This window comes from Triticum dicoccoides, chromosome 4A (genome assembly GCF_002162155.2).
Source record: "Triticum dicoccoides isolate Atlit2015 ecotype Zavitan chromosome 4A, WEW_v2.0, whole genome shotgun sequence".
NCBI lineage: Eukaryota > Viridiplantae > Streptophyta > Magnoliopsida > Poales > Poaceae > Triticum > Triticum dicoccoides.
This window is the reverse complement of record NC_041386.1, coordinates 591,214,271-591,238,567: the sequence shown is the minus strand read 5'-3', so window position 1 is coordinate 591,238,567 and position 24,297 is coordinate 591,214,271. Positions and strand designations below refer to the sequence as shown.

General features: G+C 46.5%; 2 protein-coding genes across 2 annotated transcripts; both read right to left on the bottom strand.

Annotated features, from left to right (window-relative positions):
- Window positions 1-4,216: 4,216 nt before the first annotated feature.
- On the bottom strand, window positions 4,217-5,376 carry LOC119283724. The gene is made up of 2 exons (XM_037563147.1): window positions 4,738-5,376; window positions 4,217-4,578 (listed from the first exon to the last, which is right to left on the bottom strand). Exons 1-2 carry the CDS (start codon window positions 5,374-5,376, stop codon window positions 4,492-4,494), a joined length of 726 nt encoding a protein of 241 aa, XP_037419044.1. The 3' UTR covers window positions 4,217-4,491.
- Window positions 5,377-10,576: 5,200 nt separating this feature from the next.
- Window positions 10,577-21,421, bottom strand: LOC119289249 (protein argonaute 12-like). The gene is made up of 23 exons (XM_037568608.1): window positions 21,296-21,421; window positions 19,539-19,738; window positions 19,320-19,466; window positions 19,072-19,205; window positions 18,538-18,650; window positions 18,397-18,434; window positions 14,994-15,062; window positions 14,753-14,885; window positions 14,491-14,607; window positions 14,225-14,332; window positions 14,067-14,138; window positions 13,585-13,707; window positions 13,319-13,496; window positions 13,116-13,237; window positions 12,901-13,038; window positions 12,129-12,271; window positions 11,981-12,046; window positions 11,832-11,895; window positions 11,565-11,700; window positions 11,407-11,480; window positions 11,196-11,290; window positions 11,068-11,099; window positions 10,577-10,922 (listed from the first exon to the last, which is right to left on the bottom strand). The coding sequence occupies exons 2-23, from the start codon at window positions 19,715-19,717 to the stop codon at window positions 10,744-10,746; spliced, it is 2,460 nt and encodes an 819-aa protein (XP_037424505.1). The 5' UTR covers window positions 19,718-19,738; window positions 21,296-21,421; the 3' UTR covers window positions 10,577-10,743.
- Between the last annotated feature and the right edge of the window lie 2,876 nt (window positions 21,422-24,297).

Here is a 24,297-nt window from a genome sequence, read left to right as displayed (position 1 = left end):
GAAGTTTTAGGACTTTTGAAACTGCGCAGAATAGGTCTTTAATATTTGCTCCTTTTCTTGTCCAGAATTTTAGCTGCCGACATTGTCCCTCTTTATGTAAACCTTATAAAATAAGAGAGAAAAGGCATAAGTATTGTGATATAATGAGTAATAACAGTCCATAATGCAATAAATATCAATATAAAATCATAATGCAAAATGGGTGGCACGGACATGCAACTATGCGTGTGCATGCTTCAGAAAATTAAGATAGACCCGACTGAAGTGGATAGATGGATCGACCCTATAGTTTGTTCACGTTCATATCTCAAAACCGTGCACGCCGGATCTCTCTCATTCGTGGCTTGGGGGCTTCTTTCAAAGGAAGACATCGGTGAGAACAGTCTTGGATTGCGGCGAGGCCTTCAATATCTCCAAACCCTACAAATCATTAATAATGTGATTGTGCAATTACCAAATCCGTGAAACTAAAACTTGATCAAGATTGTCCCTTCTTTTTTGAAATAAAATTAGCTAGGGATTAATTATATAGTGAAGAAGATGAAGTAGATCGATGGCTAAGATGAGTCACTCACCTCCTTGTATCCGATGTGCACGGTCATCTCCTGGAGCGCGGTGAGATCCGTGACCGCGAAGGTGTTGAGCAGCGCGATGCTGGAGATGGCGGATATGGGCGACACCGCGAGGCTGTCCATCACCGTGTACGTCACGATGCCCCGCACGAACCCATCCGCGGTGGGCGCGTTCTGCGCAACGCCAGCCACGGCACCGGCAAGCGGCGCGTACTGGTTTGGGTCGTCATCACACAGGAACATCTGGGACATTTGGTGCCACTCACGTCTGTCACGTAGTCGCGGCAAATGATGTAAGCGGCGTAGGAGGAGCACCTGTAGAATGAGAATCTGTTGGACGGCGTCGGGGCCGGCAGGCCGAGGAGGGCGCTGTTGGCCGGCGAGGGGGCCATGACCGGGCGGAGGATCGTGTCCTTGGCCGCGCCGGGCTGGACGTAGGTTCCGTCGAGAAGCTCGACGTTGTGGTAGAGGTCGCCGGCGCTACCCACCATGGACTTGCCGCCGATCAGCTTGACGACTGTGCCGATGGGCAGCGCGAGCAAGGAGAAGAGGAAGTCCTCCACGTCCTTGCCGGCCTCCGCAAAGTGCACGCGGCGCGCCTTGGTGTCGACGAGAAGCTTCATACTCAGTGTGGGGGTGGCAGCGGTCCTGCCCGTCATTTCGATCGGTTTGACCGGGGGATATTCCCCTTGTATTGTGTCACGGAAGGTCATGCCGACATGCCAGGCCAGGTTGGAGCACATGCAATCACATGACTCCCTCCCAACTGGTTGATATGGGGGGATGTCACCCGACGTCCTAAACCTTCCTGCATGACTGACTGGTTTGTGAGGGAGGTGTCATATCAATGTTGTGCATTGGGTATTTAAAACATTAGACCGCCCTTTAGTTGATATATCCCGGCCCCACACAGCACGGTGCAGTCTCCAGGCCCTCCCTGGCATGTCTCAACTGTCCGTGGGCCCGGGCGGTTTTCGACACTTTGTATCATAGTCCTCTTAGTTATATGTGGGGATAGAGACACGATGTAACATGTGCCAGTTTAACAGGAGAGGCACGTAAGGGAGCCGATGGTGTGTGTCGGCGCTCGGTTGGACGATGTCACGTCGTGGAGCGTATGTGGTCAGGCCCCGGGGATGTACCCGAATCGACGAATCTCCTTGACAAATCCAGTGCCGTTTTCGTATGATTGCTTTCAGTCCTTGATAGGTCGAGTACGCGTCTCAGTTTTTTCTAACAATGATGAAATGAGATTAAAAGTGCGATGAAAACTAGCCTAGACAGAATGAGTGAGAAATTAGGGGAAGGAAAAGAAATGCAACAAGTAATTATAAGTCCCAACTCATCACTCTAATCATTTCTTGCACTACATATATTTTATGCGCCGTAAGCCGAGTGTATTTTATCAGGTACTCGGCTTACATCCAACACCGTTGCGGAGCCATTAGCAGGCGGCGCGCGAGCCACGTGGCAGTTACATTTGCCGTGTATTGTTTCGTAACCGGGTGCATTTCCGCTGCACCTTCGGCTTATATTGAGGTACGCCGTGTTCTGTCATTAAGCCGAGTGCCGACATACTGGATCTTCGGCGTACGTAGATGTAAGCCGAGTACGCGTTGTTCGTGGTGTGTCCTTTAAGACATACTCGGCTTAGATGAAAATAAGCCGTGAATCTGTGTTTTAGCACTTGGCTTACCGCATGATACAAGGCAATGTACGGATATCCTATAATGTATTTTTCTTTGGAAAAAAAGACGTGGCTATTTTTTTCTAGGACGGATTCAAGATAAATGACCAGATCATCTTCTTCAATCTTCTGCCGTCCTCCTATTCATCTCTTTTCCGAAACCACCCATGTACCACAGGCCCAATCTCTTGCCTCCTCCTTCCGCAGCCAGCGACGCTCCCGCGTCAGCCTTGTTGCACCGTCCTCCCCCACCGCCACACACTACCGTGCTGGCACCACCCCAGCCATCCCTCTAAATCAATGATCATGAGAATTTTTTTCCAATGAGCACCCGCACCCCTCAACCTTCAGACTTGCCTCTGCCGGCTCGCCACCGGCTGTGGCACGCTTAGCTCGGCCGGCGCTGCCGTCTGGAGTAAAGTCTGTTTTGAACCCTGAGGTTGTAGAGCGCGACGCAAACAAACCCCGACGTCTAAATCCATAGTCTATACCCTATACTTGTCGATCCCGGTCAATTGTAACCCTAACCCAACTCTAGATCTGTTTGGAAGAAAATTTCCACTGGAATCACTTGTTTCTGTCACTGACCGCACAGGCCTACATGTCGCGTCCTTCTTCTTCCTCGACCTCTTTTCTTCGTCTCTGTCTTTCTCGTCTGGAATCCATCTCATGTGCAGCTGTCCTCGCGTTGGGTGGGCTTTTTGTCTCCTGGCAGCGTTGCTTGTCCTGGACCTCCGCGTCCAGCCACAGATCCCATTGCCACTGTGGTCCGCCGCCCCCAGGGTGGTCCAGCTGCATCACCTCTACCGCACGACGGGGCTCCGCCTTGGCCGCCACCGCCAAGGACGACAGGGGCACGACCTCCACCCGCCCGTGACGACCCAACGCCGCTGCCATCGGATTAGCTCTCCTCTTCACCAGAGCGCAGGCCGAGAGCTCTCGAGGGATCTTGCCACAGGTCTCGCCGCCGGGAGGGGCGCGGAGGGGAAGGCGGAGTGTAAATTAACGCTGCAGAGCTCTCTGAACGAGCGGTTCAACAGAAGTTCTCGACATGGACAAGGGGAGGGGATTGGAAAGACCGCGACGGCGGAGCAGAGCGACATCAGTGGAGGGACTCGAAGTGATTTCACCGGTGGCCAATTAAACCTGCAATTGGTGCCCACGCGGTCACAGGAGACGAGGGAAGGCTCCTGACACGAGCAATTTGCTTGGCGTTTGACCAAAATTAGTGGAATTGACGTTTTATCCATGGTGGAGCATTCTTCTTCGTCTCCGGTGAGAGCTCCGCCGCGTCGATTTACCCTCTCTGGTGAGACCCAGTTCACGAAATTCCATCTCTTTTTATTTCTTGCAGTACTTGTCGTCGTCTTCTTGGTGTCCGGCACGCCGCGAGCAGACCGGCGCGCTCGTGCTGCTGCTGCGGTAGCGTGTGTGTCGCTGCTACTTGCGTGTGTGCGTGTGGATGATTGTGCTGCTACTTGCATGCATCATCTGCATTGGGTGGAGCGCTGCTCACCAAGTTGGCCAAGGCTGCAACGAGAGGAAGAGAATTGAGATAGACGATGGCTGTAACAGCTGTGCCAAAGTAGTCAGTGAGACTAGCGATTGATCCTGGCCAGGATCATCTTCTTCCCGGCGCGCCAAACACATCTAGGGTCTAGATTGATCGGGATTGGTGAGTATAGGGTATAGATTTTAGGGATTTAGATGTCAGGATTTGTTTAAGTAGTGCTCTACAAATTCAAGGTTTAAAACAAACTTCACCCCTGCCGTCTGGATGCGGCCTTGAGTGCTCTGCACGGCCAATGCTTCCTTGCCAAAAATTGGGCTGACCTGAATTTAAAATTCAGACGACTGACGTGCAGCTAAACAATAAGAGAGAGATTCCTGCACGATTTTCAAGAGCATGCAAGCTAATCAAGAAACATCACCACAAATGATGCATTCGCAAGCAACAACAGCAAAAGGACGGGTACACATTGAAAAGATATAGAAATAATTGTCGGGCACTTGAACCTCGCACAAAGCGGCAAAAAACCCTAATCGATGCTTGTATCGTCTGTGGCATGCATCGTACAGCTCAAGCATGGGTGGCACGGACTTGCAATGCATCAATTTTTTTTTTAAGATGGGCCTGGTTGAAATGGATATGTAGATGGATAATGGATTGATCCAACTATCTGCTATAGTTTGTTCACGTTCGTATCTCAATCAAACCGTTCACGCCGGATCTCAGTCGTGGCTTGGGGACTTCTTTCCAAGGAAGACGTCGGTGAGAACAGTCTTGGACTGCAGCGAGGCCTTCAATATCTCCAAACCCTGCAAATCCATGGTGGTAAATTCAGCCAGTTGACACTTGACAGACCCACCCACCAAAATCGTGAAATTGAAACATGCCAGGATTGTTCCTTCTTTGAAATAAGTACTAGGGGATTATAATGAAGATGCATGCAGTAGATCTATGGCTCGGCCACTCACCTCCTTGTATCCGATGTGCACGATCTTCTCCTGGAGCGCGGTGAGATCCCTGACCGCGAAGGTGTTGAGCAGCGCAATGCTGGAGATGGCGGACATGGGCGACACCGCGAGGCTGTCCATCACCGTGTACGTCACGACGCCCCGCACGAACCCATCTGCTGCCGCCACCGCGGTGGCCGCGTTCTGCGCAATGGCACCGGCAGGCGGCGCGTACTGGATTTGGATCGTCATCGCACAGGAACATCTGGGGCACTTGGTGCCGCTCACGTCCGTCACGTAGTCGCGGCAACCGCTGAAGGAGGAACACCTGAAGAATCTGTTGGAGGGAGTCGGCAGGCCGAGGAGGGCGCTGTTGGCCGGCGAGCGGGCCATGACGGGGCGGAGGATCGCGTCCTTGGCCGCGCCGGGCTGGACGTAGGTTCCGTCAAGCTTCTCCACGCTGCGGTAGAGGTCGCCGGCGCTCCCCACCATGGACTTGGCGCCGATCAGCTTGACGGCCGTGCCGATGGGCAGCGCGAGGAGGGAGAAGAGGAAGTCCACCACGTCCTTGCCGGCCTCCGCGAAGAGCACGCGGCGCGCCTTGGTGTCCACGAGGAGCTTCATGCTCAGCGTGGGGGTGGCGGCGGTCCTGCCCGTCATTTCGATCGGCGGCGGCCGGTGGTGACTGGTGACCTAGCTCTACAACTACGACGCGCGCTGCTAGGTTTTCTGTGAAATCTGGGTACCCGTGCGCGCTCGGCCGCTTCTCTCTCCGTACGTATATGCACGCAAGCGCCTCCACGTACGTGATGGATCGACGTGCTCGAGAAGTTCGGGGTGCCTGCATGCGGCAATCATGGCCAGCTGTTAATTTCCTTCCTGAGATCGTGCGTATTTTTAAGATTTCGTTAGATAATTTGTTTGAGGGTCAACTAATTTTAAAAGGAGAAATCATTTTTTTCGGGGAACTTTAGAGAGCTTTTATTCAACAAAAGCGTTCGCAGAACAGTCAGCTAGAAGGTTGCTGATCAGGAAGCCAGGAGTGGTATCGAGTCAGCTCTCGGTCACGTTAAGCGTAAATGCACGCTTAGCACACAGGTGTGCAGGACCATTAGTTATTCTCATTACATGCTGAATACGAAAAGAAGTAAAACTAAGGGCTAGCTCTCCAATTTCAAACAAAATAGGTGCTATCACCGACCGGCTGGTATAGCGAGAGTTCCAGAGGTGAACTGCCTCTAGATAGTCAGTCTCCATCATCACATGCGTGAAGCCTCGAAGTGTAGCAAGAAGGACTCCTTCCTTCAGCACTAGAACCTTCGCGATGAGAGGATCCGTAACACCCGATATCGGCTTGCACCATGCACCCTTGAAGCCTGAGGACGAGCGGGCAACACCTCCCGCTCCTGCATTGCCATCATCAAGGTGAACTGCAGCATCTGTATTGATCTTGATATGAGGATCGTCAGGAGGCTCCCAACCGAAGCCGGGTAACATGATTTCCTACTGCCTGGGTAACTCCAAGATGGCTAGGTCTTCTCTAATCCGTCTGACAGAATAGGTTGGATTCCACCCCTCCTTGTCATGCGTTAATCGGTTTCGAGACGTCCAAATTGCCCACATCACCGTGATGAAGATCGCCCGTTCCTTGTCAGAGAAACGGAGATCGCATAGAATGTCTTTCGTCCAAGTCAGAGGATGGAGCCGAGGTAGATCAACATGAAATAACAGTCTTGTTTCCTCCCAAAACCTCCGTGCATGCGAACAATGCAGCAGTGCATGTTCCATGTCCTCATCCATGGCTAGACAAATTTTGCAAGTGCTGACCTGTCTTATGTGGCGGTGTTTTAAGGTGCATTCATCAGGTAAGATGCCCCTCATCACCCGCCACCAGAACACCCTCACTTTTGGGGTGACTTTGAGCTTCCAGATTGCGTTCCACATCTGTTGTTGATTCACTGAGATGCCGGTAACCTGCCCTTCATCTAGAGCTAAGTGCTCTTTTTGATTCACTAGAGCCCGGTACGCTGATTTAACAGAGTAGATGCCTGACTTCTCATGTGCCCATGCAAGGAAATCTTCACCAAGGAGAAATCATTTGTTTCCCCAAAACACACGGTCGCCATTGCTAGGCAAAATATTTGTTGTGATTACTCATCACGTTACGTGTTTTTCTTTTGAGGGAAAATCACATTACGTGTTAATTAAGGGAATCTGTGCTTTATTCAAACTGCCGTACGGTTGCGCCCCCCAACATAAGCAAATATTGGTGGGTGGTCAAGTGATATGAACACTACAGCGTCTAGAATATTATCCAGCGCGGATGCTACTAAACTCGAACCAACTGAGTCGAGCGAGGAGAGTCTAATCAAGGATGCTGGTAAAATTATGAATTGTCCAAATATATTGCACACTGGCAAAGATGGCAAGAAACGTATGATATGCGGACCAGGTATTGGTGCTGCGAAGATGAGCGCACATCAAGCTGGTTATTTGGACTATAAATTGATGCATGGATGTGTTACGAGTCTTGTACGTGCACCTGCACAAGGCAATATGAGAGAATCAGGATTGATTTATAGAGAGAAAAACAATCAGCAGAAGCCTTGTGAGCCACGCCCATACATAAAGCCAATATGTCAATTTGGTTTGATAAATAAAAAGAAGTTAGATCCTTTCCAAGAAGTATATGCTCATCACGGCAAGAAACCTGAGGTTATGGAGGAACCCGTACGTGCCAAGGTGCATCCTAATTTTCGTACACCTCCTGGATGGATTAGGATTGGCACCATAGTGCTACACGTTTAGGTCTGCATGGATTTAATCACGCCATTTCCTTCCTTCACGTGGTTGTTACCTTTTTAAGCTAGCAGGTAGGAGTAGATATATTTTGTTAGGTAGTGCACTTGAGGTTAGTTATATACCAGATCACGTTTGTATTTTTTCTTCCTTAGAGATAGGCCGAGCTGGTTGCAGCGTGAGCCATATAAAGGCTGGCTTCGGCCGATGTGAAGGAGGGGAGTTTTGAGTTTTATTCCGGGTATGAGATATACAGAAAAACGTCCGAGTTACGGGCGACCATATCTTGTGTATTATCTGTGATTTTTCCATCGTGAAAATTTACTAGCAATGGAGGGTTGATCATCACATCGACGCCTACGTGCTGATCCGAGGGGGTCATTATTTTCGTTTGTGTATTTTTGTACACAGGTGAAAATTGTTCTTGGAGGTTACGAGGAGGAACAGGGAGACGAGGTGTTGATCGAGTATCGTCGTGAAAGATCGGGCCATCTACACGCACGAATTAGCATCTTGGTAGTCCGTGCCTCATCATCAAGGCAGGCAAGACTATCTTGCATGGAACTATACTAGCAACGGACAGTTTACTGTCAGATCTGCGTATCACCTCTGCATGCAGCTCAAAGGCACGGGAGCCGGACAGCCGAGTTCCTCGATGCCTAGTAAGGAGCACAAGGCATGGCTTGCTTTGTGGGAGACCAACGCACCTGCTAAGGCAAAAATTCATGCGTGGCGTCTGTTAAAAAATGGTCTCGCTGTTGGAACCGAACTGCACCGGCGTAGGATCAAACCTGGGGTGTTCTGCTGTGCGTGCGGACGGGAAGAAACAACATACCACAGATTTTAGACGTGTCCCCACTCGGTGTTATTCTGGAGGTCGCTTTGTGAGGAGAAGGCCGAGCCCGTGGTCCTGCCGCCAGCACTGGATGGATCGCTGCAAGTTCTTGCTGCCTGGTTCAAGGTGTGGCTTGCTAATGCGGGGATGGAGGAACGAGAGACAATGATCCACTCCCTGTACGGCTTCTGGTGCGCGCGGAATGAAACAAGAGATGGCAGGCGAATCCGGGATGCAAGGGAACTGGCAGAGAGAGTTCACGAACACATCAAGGAGTGGCGGTCGGTTCACTCGAGGGAGCAAATTATCAGAGAGCCAAGGAGTTTGGAGAGGTGGAGGCCACCGGAGATGGGTTGGGTTAAAGCCAACGCAGACGGAGCAGCAACCAAGATGCAGGATGGAGGTGGGGGCGGCGTGGTCCTGCGGGATCACCATGGTGCTTATCGAGGAGGAGCTTCGGTTTTCTTCCCGGGTACTGTTAACCCCCAACTTGCTGAGATGCTAGCAACGAGAAGTGTAGTGCAACTGGCGCTGAGTATGAACATCCAGCATCTTCACGTCGAGTTAGACTGCCAGGAGGTGGTGACCATGCTAAATGGGGAAGATAAGAACCTCTCGATTATGGGTCAACTGGTCGAGGAGACGAAGGAGCTGCTGCGGACAAGGCAGGAGTTCAAAGTCACTTGGGTACGTCGCGAGGCGAATAGAGCGGCGCATGGTTTAGCTAAGGAGGGTGTTAGCAACAAGACTTCAGATTATTTCCCTAATTTTCCCCCTGATTGCATTTTACATGTTGTAGCGGACGAGGTCCCAGACCACTTTTAAGTTAATAAAGTTGCGATTACCCCTCAAAAAAAAACATAAGCAAGGCAGCAACTCCCTCATGGCAAGTCTCTCCCGACGCCTCGAGGGGTGTTGGACGCGGATAACCGCCACATGTGTGGCGTGTAGTAACACCCTCTACATGTTTTTTACACTAAAATTGTCATAAAAAAATCTCAGAAAAATTGAAAAATTGCCATCCAAACAGAAAGTTGTCATGCTTCACAACAAAGTTGTCATCCTCTTGTAGCTAAAGTTGCCATCAAAAAATATATGGGCGGAATTGCTTCGTGCCACACGTGTGGGCGTTATCATTTGGGTTTGTTTATAATGAGCCATGTTTTTTTAAATACGATACAGACGCATGCACTCGTATATATGTGCGTACACTCACCCATATGAACACACATGCACACCATACTCCTATGAGCACCTCCGCACCTTGTAGTCGACGGAAATGTCTCCTCCCACTAGTCGAAAATCCTGAAATAAATTCAGAATAATGCGAGCACCAAGATTTCAACCCCGATGGACTGAAGATATCACTGTTCTCCTAATCATCTAACCACAAGTTGGTTCGCTAATGAGGCATGTTGTGATAGTGCAAAATATAGATTAGAGAGAAAAATACATAGCATTGCCATGGAATAAGTACATAGCATTGCCATGGAATATTTTGATATTTAGATCTGCATGTTCATATAGTGGCATCCGAAATAACCTTTCTAGTGTTTGTGTTAATTGATTGCAAACGGGTGTGTCTAACTCTCATGAGAAATAATTATGTCTCATCTAACTCCTAAACCATTGGATTTTACATGCAGATTTGTGGGGATTTTTTTCTTGATCTTTTTGTTTGTTTAATCAAATAGTCTAGGAGTTATTCGCAAAAAAAGTAGAGTAGGAGTCAGAAGGGACTTTCCTAATTATCATTTAGATGAGAATTTGCAAATCCATTCAAAAAATAAACATGTTATTTTCTATGTGTATGATTCTTATTTTACAAACTTCTGGAAAATTATATTGATGCGGGTGCTTTATTTGCAAGATTTGGATGTCTTAAGAAAAAATCTGTTAGATCAAGATGGTTACAAAAAGGATCTACAAAGTACCCCCTTCGTTCCAAAATATAAGATCATTTTTGACACTATCATAATATAAAAAATGATCTTGCATTTTGGGACAGAGAGAGTATATGCTTGACACAATTATTTTTAAACTACTAAAGATATGGATGCCCTGTTGCAACACGCGGGCAGCTACTAGTACCTTGTAATGGTTTACCCATAGTTCTCTTTGTTTTGTACTGTACAGAATAATCAACAAGAATCTGCATCACCGGAGGTTTTAACCTCCCTTTCGAAAAGAGGAAAAAAAACTAGATTGGCAATTTGAGTAATGCACTCAGGTGGGGACCATGATTGTTAGAAAAAGCATTTAATTTTCAACATTATATCACATCACAGAAATTTCCAAACAAGACATCATAGTACGCGTTTTGGCCTATAACATTTGCAAGTTCCACAGGTGCAAAACCGTCCACTATTGTCCAGAAAATGCGAAATCAGTCTTCAGCAGTAGAACATGAACTGCCTGACACTCTCCTTAACTTTGGGCAGTGGCTTTACCGGGACAGAGTGATCATTCATTCGGGTGCCGCCCACAGAAGATGATCCATGATCAGAGTGATTGTCATCCAGGTAGTGCCGCGCCCGGAAAGCCGCCAAGTGCGCGTAGTATGCTGGAGGAACTGTTAATTTGCAACAAATGGAACAGAAAATCAGCTGCCAATTGTCTGTTAAGGAAAATGAGATACATGGCTAATTGGGAGCGGCATCGGTCACTCAGGCAAAAGGTAGATATCAGACAATGCAAAATTACACATCAATACGTACCGATCGAGACGGACCGTGTGCACCGTGCGTAACTGTGAGACAAGCAGAATAGTTAGGTCGGCGCATCAGCAAGAGGGAATGATACTTTTAGCAAAGGATTGCAGCAAAAACTACCGAAAACTGCTTACGTGTAGCACAGATTGTAAGTCAGCGTTTGCAAGGCATCAGCGGTGAAATTATTGTCATCATAGAGGACATGGTAATGAGTTGGACGGCTCGTTCCCTGATAGGCACAAGCAGTTGCCATTACATTACTCCAATGTGAAAGGGTACTAAACTGTTGTATGCATCAGAGGAGAAAATAAGAATCTGGCGCCAGTAAGGATGGGCAGCTGTTACCTGAATGCCGGCGTGACTACAGAGGTAAAAATCAAATTCACTGGGATGGCATATCTTTGTATCAACAACGGTTCCTGACAACAACATTTTTAGTGAGTAAAAAACTCAACCAAATGGTATGTGTCAAGATAATTACTTGCTTAGCAAATTTAGTTTACCAGGCAGGATGTTTCCGCTTCGATCTGCCATGGCCCCTGAACGATGATCTTCCGGGAAAAGCCGTGTGTGATGCCGCTTTTGCACCACAACAAATGTAACTTGAGGAAGGTAACCGTTCTCTAAGCTAGAACAAGCCTAGGAGAGAGCAAACAACAAGATAAAAATCAAATACAATTTCAAAGGTCTATGTTATTATTCTCTGCAACCAACTAAATAAAATCAAATACAATATAGAAAGAGAGAAATAAAGGAGGCAAAAAGAATACCCTGTATATTGCATCCATTTCATAAAGCAAGACCTGGCTAAATTGGCCTTCACTAACACCATCTCTGCAAGGAAAGCAAATAAGCTCTCAGTACAGACAACAAAGGCGTTGATTCAGAAACCAGAGCACAAATAATTTCCTTCACTAACCGATAAAATATTATCCTTCCAGGTTTGCAAGACTTGTTTGCTTTATAGAAGGACAAAAGCAACTCTCTGCAACACACACATTTATACACAACGAATATTATATTAGGAAAAGAACAACAGTAACAGACACTGGCATATCCAACGTTACCTTATCATTCCACCATATATAACCCCCTTCTGTGGATCTTTCACTTCTGTGAAAAGGTCAGCTATGATTTCTTCCCTATGACCTTGTGAAGACACCAAGCATGTGTACTTAGACACTTCAGGCCAATCCATCGACGCAACAACCTGTGAAAGCTTTAACGTTACTTTGCAGAAACTGGAACAACATTGCAAGAACAAATATGACATGATCTAGTTATACAATCTAGTAAGATACAGTGCATGGCTTTGAGAAAAGAAGTAAATGTTGACATGGTGTTCATTCCTAGAAAAAAAAATCTGGTACAATATGTCATTTTAGATATATAAATTCTATCTATGTCATTCCACAACTTTGAGGTAAACTATCTCATTTGTTCCCAGTATGAACTCATATTCCCAACAGCAAAAGAAGCTTATTTTATTCTCACAGCCTTTCTCAAACCCAAAAGTGTACAAGTTAAAATGAAAGGAGCCCCATACCACTTCGTTTTGGACAAATCCAGTTGTAACAAACGTAATCTTTATTGAGGTTCAGTCAGACACTCACAAACTACTGATTATATACAATGAGAACATGCACCCACAATAGTATCAACATGAAAAGAGTTCTACAATAGCTCATGCATCAATTGACAAGAGTACATTTGCTAAATTTTCTAGTACATGCACTTCAATGATGAAAAAACATTAATCCTCAGAACACTAGGACTCAAGCAAAATGATCTAAACAACGATGCTATAAGAGAAAGTATGAAGATTGACTGGACACTAACCGCTGCAATAGATGGAGACATATCCTCCCCAGGAGATGGGTGGGTCACATCTGCTCCAAATATAATTGTAGGCTTATCTGTCAACAGAGGTATCCTCCGAAGCAATGCATTTTCCAGTACGGTGTTCCGACCACCAACCTAAGTTAACATTGTCAGTGGAATGATTGACCTCCGAATTAGAGCCACAATGCATGCACTTGCACAGTTTATCCTACCTTAACATTGATCTTAAGGGCCATATTTTGTAGATACTGTGTGCCAGCTCTCTGAACATGCTTAGGTAAACAGCACTGAGTTATTAAACCAAGCTCAATTTCACAAAGCCGCTTTACTCTTCCTGTATATGCACGAAAGGTTACTACAGCACAGCAAAAAAAAAAAACTCCCATCACCCTGAAAAGCCATTTGATGTGCTTACCATAACAATCACTTGCATTAGGTCCATCAGGTAATACTACAAATAGTAACTCAAGGTTTTGTCCTTCCAAACCTTGCTGAGCAAGTACTTGGGCAGATTGTCTATATATATTTTTTACAGCTTCTAAGTTACCCTGGCGTGCCTGAACAATGTCCACACACGGTGTCTCACTTACTTGCTACATCAAAAGAAGAAAAAGATAGTCAGATCACCCATACATTATATTATAAACAGCATTGTATTCTGAGTTGTGAAAGTTTTTTTACCATGCCCATGTTATTGCACGTGCCAACCAAATAGTTGCAGAACACGCTAACATCATTCCATTGCAACCGAGAGCCAAATGAAACACAGGCCCAGTGCCTGATGGACCCTCCATTTATCATTCTCTGAAAATGCAAGTTCATATTTTAACCCAGAATATAAAAATATCATACCACCAAATATGTTGAAACATTACCATGACCAACACAAAACGTTTTTTTTAATGATGTCTCCATGAAGATAATTACAATTGTCAGCAAAAACGAGAAGAAAAAGAGATGGTCTCTAGAGGGAGATGTGTTACCCTGACTAAGTATCAACTAATAAGTACATATGCCTTAAGAGACCACATAACATTGTCATTGCACAAAGCCACAAACTGCCAGTAGCAATTATATTGCTTGTGAAAACAGAATTAGTTGCAAATTAGTGCAACTGAAGTATTTAAGAAGATGATTAAAAAAAGATAAATAGCTCAAAATACCTTGTTATTCATGTTCCACTGTCCTACCGACGGATTGCATATTTGTTCTCGTCCAGACTGATGGTATTTAAGCTAAAAGAACAGAACAATTTCATGAGGAGACACTGCGCTCAAAGTTTTAATGAGATTATTCTTTAGTATAAATAAAAAACATGTACCCTTGGAGGAGGCAGCACACGAGCATCGACCAATGCTAGTTGGTTCATCACCTTAATTCCAAATTCTTTTGCATTATCATCAATGCCATAGTTGTTTCTATTAATAACCTAATAATATAAAATGTATATCAATTTTAAAATAACATAATAAAAAAGCACAAGACAAGAACAAAAACTGTATATCTAAATGTAAACAACAAAGAGGTCAAATGTGAGCAACTAACAAATTCACCCCCACTTAACATACAAATAAATAGATAATTCACCTCCACGATACTACCCTCCCTTTTATCTGGCCGCTCACATGCCAACCTCAATATGTTTGTGACTTGACGCTCATTTAGCTTTCTCGAATAGCGTTGTCCTCCAAGTATGTTGCAAACCTGCATACAAAAGGATAATTCTAATTACATATGGGTGCATCAGACAAAACCTGAAGAAGTTTACATATATAATTATGCATATGTATCCGCCCTATTAATTGGTTTTAAGCAATCAGATAGATCAGGATTCAAAGAAAAAGGAAACCTCCATAGGCAAATATGTTGGCCTGCTATCACTGCCAGCTTGAAGGCATGGCCACTGTATATATTTCAAAGAGTAATCATATTGGCGTATAAAGTACTGGACAACTGATACCCTTGTCCCATCTAGGTCAAATCTGTAAAAGGCGAACAAAATTATGTAAGAGTATGGCATGATATAATAAATGAAATGCGATGCAACTAAAGAAAACGATGAGTAAATTTAAAAAAGAGGTAAGAAATACGTCAATTCATTTAGCGGAGCTGAGGTTATCCCAGTAATTTTGTAACGAATGGATATATCAGGTCGATAACTCCGCCTATGTTGTCTCAACATAGCCGGTCCCAAGCCCGGGTAAAGGAGGAGGGTTGTGATAGGCTTGGCGAGCCAACATAAAAACTCAGCCACTCTTATGGAGATGAAACCCAAAAGATTTTCGTTGGGGCGTAACCCTCTCAGCGACGCGCCACATCGGAACCCGGGTGTGGTGGAAAATGGGCAAGGGCCGGGCCGTCACCCCTCAAGTGGCGCGCCGTATCTTGATCCGGATACGGTGGCAAGTGAGCGAGGATCGGGTCGTCGCATCCTTAGTGGCGCGCTACATCGGCGCCCGGATGTAGTGGAAAATGAGCAAGGGTCTTCGCATTTGACTCGACGAGTGCGAAGGGTAAGGAAGCTAGCCGAGCCTAGGAGGATTCGCTTAGGTAGCTGGAACGTAGGGTCTCTGACAGGGAAGCTTCGGGAGCTAGTTGATGCAGCGGTGAGGAGAGGTGTTGATATCCTTTGCGTCCAAGAAACCAAATGGAGAGGACAGAAGGCAAAGGAGGTGGAGGATACCGGCTTCAAGCTGTGGTACACGGGGACGGCTGCAAACAGAAATGGCGTAGGCATCTTGATCAACAAGAGCCTCAAGTATGGAGTGGTAGACGTCAAGAGACGTGGGGACCAGATTATCCTGGTCAAGCTGGTAGTTGAGGACTTGGTTCTCAATGTTATCAGCGCGTATGCCCCGCAAGTAGGCCACAATGAGAACACCAAGAGGGAGTTCTGGGAAGGCTTGGAAGACATGGTTAGGAGTGTACCGATTGGTGAGAAGCTCTTCATAGGAGGAGACCTCAATGGCCACGTGGGTACATCTAACACAGGTTTTGAAGGGGCGCATGGGGGCTTTGGCTATGGCATCAGGAATCAAGAAGGAGAAGATGTCTTAAGCTTTGCTCTAGCCTACAACATGATTATAGCTAACACCCTCTTTAGAAAGAGAGAATCACATCTGGTGACTTTTACTAGTGGCCAACACTCTAGTCAGATTGATTTCATCCTCTCGAGAAGAGAAGATAGGCGTGCGTGCCTAGACTGTAAGGTGATACCTGGAGAGAGTGTTGTACCCCAGCATAAGCTGGTGGTTGCTGACTTCCGCTTTCGGATTCGTGTCCAGCGGGATAAGCGTGCCAAAGTCGCTAGAACGAAGTGGTGGAAGCTCAAGGGGGAGGTAGCTCAGGTGTTCAAGGAGAGGGTAATTAAGGAGGGCCCTTGGGAGGAAGGAGGGGATGCGGACAATGTGTGGATGAAGATGGCGACTTGCATTCGTAAGGTGGCCTCGGAGGAGTTTGGAGTGTCCAGGGGAAGGAGAAGCGAAGATAAGGATACCTGGTGGTGGAATGATGATGTCCAGAAGGCGATTAAAGAGAAGAAAGATTGCTTCAGACGCCTATACCTGGATAGGAGTGCAGACAACATAGAGAAGTACAAGATGGTGAAGAAGGCCGCAAAGCGAGCTGTTGGTGAAGCAAGGGGTCGGGCATATGAGGACCTCTACCAACGGTTAGGCACGAAGGAAGGTGAAAGGGACATCTATAAGATGGCTAAGATCCGGGAGAGGAAGACGAGGGATATTGGCCAAGTCAAATGCATCAAGGACGGAGCAGGCCAACTCTTGGTGAAGGACGAGGAGATTAAGCATAGATGGCGGGAGTACTTCGACAAGCTGTTCAATGGGGAGAATGAGAGTTTTACCATTGAACTGGACGACTCCTTTGATGAGACCAGCATGCGTTTTGTGCGGCGCATCCAGGAGTATGAGGTGAAGGAGGCTTTAAAAAGGATGAAAGGAGGCAAGGCGATGGGCCCTGATTGTATCCCCATTGAGGTGTGGAAAGGTCTAGGGGACATAGCGATAGTATGGCTAACCAAGCTTTTCAACCTCATTTTTCGGGCAAACAAGATGCCAGAAGAATGGAGACGGAGTATATTAGTACCAATCTTCAAGAACAAGGGGGATGTTCAGAGTTGTACTAATTACCGTGGAATTAAGCTGATGAGCCATACAATGAAGCTATGGGAGAGAGTCATTGAGCACCGCTTGAGAAGAATGACAAGCGTGGCCAAAAATCAGTTTGGTTTCATGCCTGGGAGGTCGACCATGGAAGCCATTTTCTTGGTACGACAACTTATGGAGAGATATAGGGAGCAAAAGAAGGACTTGCATATGGTGTTCGTTGACTTGGAGAAGGCCTATGATAAGATACCGCGGAATGTCATGTGGTGGGCCTTGGAGAAACACAAAGTTCCAGCAAAGTACATTACCCTCATCAAGGACATGTACGATAATGTTGTGACAAGTGTTCAAACAAGTGATGTCGACACCGATGACTTCCCGATTAAGATAGGACTGCATCAGGGGTCAGCTTTGAGCCCTTATCTTTTTGCATTGATGATGGATGAGGTCACAAGGGATATACAAGGAGATATCCCATGGTGTATGCTCTTTGCGGATGATGTGGTGCTAGTTGACGATAGTCGGACGGGGGTAAATGGGAAGTTAGAGTTATGGAGACAAACCTTGGAATTGAAAGGGTTTAGGCTTAGTAGAACTAAAACCGAGTACATGATGTGCGGTTTCAGTACTACTAGGTGTGAGGAGGAGGAGGTTAGCCTTGATGGCCAGGTGGTACCTCGAAAGGACACCTTTCGGTATTTGGGGTCAATGTTGCAGGAGGATGGGGGTATTGATGAAGATGTGAACCATCGAATCAAAGCCGGATGGATGAAGTGGCGCCAAGCTTCTGGCATTCTATGTGACAAGAGAGTGCCACAAAAGTTAAAAGGCAAGTTCTACAGGACGGCGGTTCGACCCGCAATGTTGTATGGCGCGGAGTGTTGGCCGACTAAAAGGCGACATGTTCAACAATTAGGTGTAGCGGAGATGCGTATGTTGAGATGGATGTGTGGCCACACGAGGAAGGATCGAGTCCGGAATAATGATATACGAGATAGAGTTGGGGTAGCACCAATTGAGGAGAAGCTTGTCCAACATCGTCTGAGATGGTTTGGGCATATTCAGCGAAGGCCTCCAGAAGCTCCAGTGCATAGCGGACGGCTAAAGCGTGCGGAGAATGTCAAGAGAGGGCGGGGTCGACCGAATTTGACATGGGAGGAGTCCGTTAAGAGAGACCTGAAAGATTGGAGTATCGACAAAGAGCTAGCTATGGACAGGGGTGCGTGGAAGCTTGCTATCCATGTGCCAGAGCCATGAGTTGGTTGCGAGATCTTATGGGTTTCACCTCTAGCCTACCCCAACTTGTTTGGGACTAAAGGCTTTGTTGTTGTTGTTGTTGTTGTTGTTGTTGGATATATCAGGTCGATGCGTTGCCACAACTCGGACTCCCTTGAGGGCTTTCTTTAGCTACAAAGCAGAAAAGGACAAAACAGGATCAACTTCAACCATTATATTTTGGTACAGTAAAGAATGACAAAGGATGCAAATAAAGCTGTGTCATGGTACATACTTTCAGGCGATCCTGGTCAAACAAACGCCTTGGAGCATCACCCCAGATGTTAAGATATTCCAGTGCAAAATCCATTACTGGTTGAGCTTTGTAAAATGCTGTTGCAGAAATATCTGCATGAGGAAAATATAAAATTCATCAAACAGACAAAGGATTTTAAATAATGAACTCCAGAGCTTCATACTGACGATGAAGTTTGAAAAAGCACTTAAATTAATATGAAAACTGTGGAATGTGTACTTTCGGTTTCACAAGCAAAGATAGATCTTGCAATGATATGGTTAGTTTATAAGAGATGGGTGCGCCTCCCTCCGTTCATTAATATAAGACATTTTTGCTTTTTCTTGATTTGTATGTATCTAGGCACATTTTAGTACGCATGTTCACTCATTTTAGTATCATGTAGTCAATATTGAAATAGCTAATAGGTCGTACATTAGTGAACGGAGGGAGTACACACTTCTGTCATGAAGAGAAGAACAACATCTTGTGCAGTAAGTTATATTATAGGTAGAAACCAGTATGTTACTATACCAATATTCAGTGACAATCCCATCTGTGTAGGGCGCAGGCTCTGATAATACCCTCGCCAGCATTCCACCCCGCTGCCAATGTCACCACCATGTCCAAATGATTTTGAGAAAAATGATCTTGAGATGGGTGTATACCTGTCAAAAATTAGCAAGCAAAATAAATCCATGTATGCTCAAGCAATAGGAAGACACGCTCTGCCAATAAACATGTGCTGTTCTATATGAATCAAATATCTCTGGACACATTACTTTGCAGTGGGGGTTTCCCTCAGAGCGATATCAAGAGCCTGGATAGTGTCCTGCGGCAGTTCTCTCTGCCTACCAGCCAAGAATTGCTGAAGATTGTATAGATTTAGTTTTGCAACTTCCTTTATGGTGACCTTATACTCCTTTTCCCTGAAAAAGAGAAGGATTAACACAAGTGATACATAAATTACAACTACATAATAAAAATGGAAAACATCATACCCCTGGTATCCTCTCTCGGTATTTGATACTTTGACAATAAATTCTTTGGTTTTAAATGGCAGTGGAGCTGCAGTAAACATTCCCTTTCTTCCATCATAAACAGGCAATCTCCCATCCAAATGTTGTTTATGCAATCTAACAAGTTCATTGATTATAGATCTGTTCCTCTCACGAGCCATCGATTCAGGACTGATTGATACCTATATCAATAAGAATATAGCAATTGCTATTCAAATCAACCGGCGTCATGAGATAAAAGAAAGATTACAATAACATCTTTCAAAGCATTTAACAACAACTGAATGCCCAATACTGAGAAACAAAACTATGTAAATTGATAATTGATTTGACATATATGATCAACTATTCGACAGAGTACAGATGACACACCCTTAGGTGTGTTTTGAGAAAAATATATTCAATGTAGGCAACTCAAAAAATTGTAATAAACAACATAAGAATGAGAACAGGTAAATCGTGTTTTCCCTACCAAATTTGCATATCAGATTAGGCCAATGTGCCGAAATTTCGTTAGACTTAATTCAACCTTTTTTATGAAATTTGATAAATAAACGAATTAAGTTGGGCCCTGATTCAGTTTTCACCACATTTTATTTGATTAAACCGTAAATGTTTTGGTAACCACTGGAACCACCAGGTTTTCATAAATCTCTGCCAAAGTGAATCCTGCTGATGTCTAGGCTGTAATTATGGTTCTCACTTTCAGTGTAATTTCAGAAATTTCATTCATTTCAGTACATACTGAAATAATTGCCTTTCGGTCAAAATATTTCAGCAATTTTGGTAGTACATAGAAATTCAAATTATTTCTTTAAAATTTTAAAATATTTGCTTGGATCTTAGTTAATTCAAGTTGAAATTTTGGTCACTTCGCCGAAATGAAAACCGAAATAACTAAATTAGTGATTTCCGCAATGGCCGAAATATTTCTGAAACAGGAACTCAAAACTCATGCCTGCACTACAAAATTGGGTGATCGATGTATGTGGCAAAACCACTTCCAAGTGACCTTAAACTGACCTTGATTTGCAAAATTAGTCCAGCATGCTAATCAAATTTACTGCAAATTAAGGTGGATGTGAAATGAACATAAACTCCTAGTCCTCTACAAGCTATTAGGGATTAATGCATTGCCAATGATAGCCATGTCCCAAGGGTTTTAAAGCTCACAATATCTACTTGTAAGTCACCTGAAAATAGTTTTTGGGTCAGTCGATTTTGGAAGGAAGGAAGGAAGAAGCCGCCGGAGGAAGATGCAGTCCTCGGCTCACTGGAGAAGCCCGTTGGGTCTATCTTTGAGTGGCAGGCGGCCCCACTATCTATCTTAGGCATGTTGGGGGTGGGGTGTGTAGGTTCGCCGGAAAAAAATGGTTCATGGCCGCGGTTAGAGGGATGGCCGGGGGGCGGCGGCAACATGGCGGCGGTTGGGGGAGGGCGGGGCAGAGAGGCTGGCCCGGAAGCGCTGCCGGCCGCGGGCGGTTAGCCCGGTGCTAGATCCGCGGTTCGAGGTTGAAGAAGATGAACAATGAACCGTGTCGGAGGTTGAAGAAGCTGATCTGGTCATCCATCTTGCATCCGACGGCTCACAGCGAATCGACTCACCCAAATTGGATTTTCAGTCACCTGAAATCTAGCCAATCCCCTTGAAAGCTCAAAACCTAGCCTATTTTAGAGAGAGGTCTTTCCTTTCCAAAAGAAGAGTACCACGTGAGCGAAAGCAGAGACACATTACGTACATCGTAGTGGTAGATCTCTTTGTCGGCGACCTGCACGAGGAGATGGTTGGCGCGCACCCGGCACCTCTTGCCGGCCGTCCCGTACCCCGGCCGCGCAGGGAACTCCGTCGACTTGCTCGACGCCGGAGGCAGATTCCGAGGCGGCACGACCACGGCCATCTGCGTCTGCGACTCCTGGGCTCCCGTGGCGGCCACCGCCGGGGCCGAGGACGAAGACCCCTGGACCGCCTCCGACACCGCCAATCTCCTCCCCATCTCCCCACTTAGTGCCTCCACCTCCGCCGGAACCATCGCCGTCGCCGTCGCCGGCGGTCGGCCGCGCCCCGCGCCCCCGGGACGCTCCACCGCCCCCACCTCCACGCCGCCTCGGCCTAGCCCGCCTCGGTGAGCGCCCAAGTGGCCTCGCCCGGCGTCGCGATGGCCACCGCGCTGGACACCGGCGTCGGCGCCGCCGCCCTGGCCCCGACCGCCTCCGCGGCCACGGTGGGCATCCTGCTGCTCGCCGCCTCTTCCCCGGCCTCGACCGCGTCCTCCCGCACCCTGCTGGTCGCCACCGCGGCCGCCGCGCCGGCCGCCTCCACCTCTACCGCCCGTGGACATCGTGGGCACGACACTAAGAGAACTGGCAGCACGAAACCAAAGCCGCGAACCAAGAAGAAAACCACCACACCGGCCGATGAGGTTGGAAGCGGAGGAGGCGGGGAACGTGCCGAGTCAGTTTCGCGGATGAACGTGCCGAGTCACATGGACTTCGACGCCTAAACATCCTATATCGCTCACTGACATGTAAACCAGGGGACCGCTCGGCCCCACAGGTCAGTGACACTTCACGGGTAAGACGTTCGCACGCGTTGGCGCCGTATGGGGGCCGGAAAGCTTAGTGATGCGTGCGTGAAGAGCAATGGGCGGCTCATGTTTGGTCTAGCCAGAGTATGCATGCACCACATTTCCAGCCTACAATAATTTAATCCCATTAAAGAATATAATATATAATACTCCCTTTGTATTAAATCATCGACAATTAATATGGATACGAGGGAGAAATTTAATTTAAACGCGTCTAACCGTAAATATTCGCTGCCCAATACTTCACTTTTGCGATATCTTTAAATCACATATAAACCATTCATTGCTGGGTTGAAAATTGCCGACCGATCATTCCGCACACGTTTAGCCATTACATTTTGACGCATATATATAGGGTGCACATTTAATGGATAGCGGGGTTTTAATCTTGTGATACCATTTAGGTCGTATATAGATCATCCTATAATTTATGTTCATGCCCGTCAACAAATGTTTTTTGGATGCTCGTTTGGTCAACACATATTTGCTGGCCAGTTGTTTAGTTATATGATACCTTCAGATCACATACAATTCATTTCATGATTTATTTTTACACGCTTCTGGCCAACCGATACATTTGGACGTATTCAGCTGACAACTGGTTAAAGGTTGGTCCACCCTTTGTGATCACTCCATAGTCCAATGGTTTATGCTTGCACGCGTCTATCGAGCAAATACTGGCTGACCAGTCTTGTGATACCCTCGGATCATATAGTGTCCATCTTATATTTTTATCTTTGCATGTGTCTAGCCAACTATATTTGCTGCCTAGTGGGCCTAGACACATGTGTAAAAGGAAGGTTTTGTCTACTTTTTGACGTGTATGACGAAAAGGAAAATCTCAAAACACTTGGTCCCCTCTCTCATGTTGGAAATATGCTCTAGAGGCAATAATAAAATGGTTATTATTATATTTCTTTGTTCATGATAATTGTCTATTGTTCATGCTATAATTGTGTTATCCGGAAATCATAATACATGTGTGAATACATAGATCACAACACGTCCCTAGTGAGCCTCTAGTTGACTAGCTCGTTGATCAAAAGATAGTCATAGTTTCCTAACTATGGACATTGGATGTCATTGATAACGGGATCACATTATTAGGAGAATGATGTGATGGACAAGACCCAATCCTAAGCATAGCTCAAAGATCGTGTAGTTCGTTTGTTGTAGCTTTTCCGAATGTCAAGTATCATTTCCTTAGACCATGAGATTATGCAACTCCCGGATACCGTAGGAGTGCTTTGGGTGTGCCAAATGTCACAACGTAACTGTGTGACTATAAAGGTACATTACAGGTATCTTCGAAAGTGTCTATTGGGTTGGCACGAATTGAGACTGGGATTTGTCACTCCGTATGACGGAGAGGTATCTCTGGGCCCACTCGGTAATGCATCATCATAATGAGCTCAATGTGACCAAGTGGTTGATCACGGGATCATGCATTACGGTACGAGTAAAGTGACTTGCCGGTAACGAGATTGAACGAGGTATTGGGATACCGACGATCGAGTCTCTCAAGTAACGTACCAATTGACAAAGGAAATTGTATACGGATTGATTGAATCCTCGACATCATGGTTCATCTGATGAGATCATCGAGGAGTATGTGGGAGCCAACATGGGTATCTAGATCCCGCTGTTGGTTATTGACCGGAGAGTCGTCTCGGTCATGTCTGCGTGTCTCTCGAACCCGTAGGGTCTACACACTTAAGGTTAGGTGACGCTAGGATTGTTGAGATATTAGTATACGGTAGCCAGAAAGTTTTTCAGAGTCCCGGATGAAATCCCGGACGTCACGAGGAGTTCCGGAATGGTCCGGAGGTGAAGATTTATATATAGGAAGTCAAGTTTCGGCCATCGGGAAAGTTTCGGGGGTAATCGGTATTGTACCGGGACCACCGGAAGGGTCCCGGGGGTCCACCGGGTGGGGTCACCTATCCCGGAAGGCCCCATGGGCTTAAGTGGGAGGGGAACCAGCCCCTAGTGGGCTGGTGCGCACCCCCCCCATGGGCCTCCCCCTGCGCCTAGGGTTGGAAACCCTAGGGGTGGGGGGCGCCCCACTTGCCTTGGGGGCAAGCCACCCCCTTGGCCGCCGCCCCCCCTTGGAGATGGCATCTCCTAGGGCCGGCGCCCTCCTAGGGATCCTATAA

Coding starts and splice junctions, on each gene's coding strand:
- LOC119283724 (XM_037563147.1), bottom strand. CDS start 5,376: ATGACGGGCAGGACCGCCGCCACCCCCACGCTGAGCATGAAGCTCCTC. Junction 4,579..4,737: donor TGCACATCGGATACAAGGAG/GTGAGTGGCCGA, acceptor ATGGATTTGCAG/GGTTTGGAGATATTGAAGGC.
- LOC119289249 (XM_037568608.1), bottom strand. CDS start 19,717: ATGGCTCGTGAGAGGAACAGATCTATAATCAATGAACTTGTTAGATTG. Junction 13,497..13,584: donor CGTGCAATAACATGGGCATG/GTAAAAAAACTT, acceptor CTTTTGATGTAG/CAAGTAAGTGAGACACCGTG. Junction 11,701..11,831: donor AAATGGATGCAATATACAGG/GTATTCTTTTTG, acceptor GCTCTCTCCTAG/GCTTGTTCTAGCTTAGAGAA.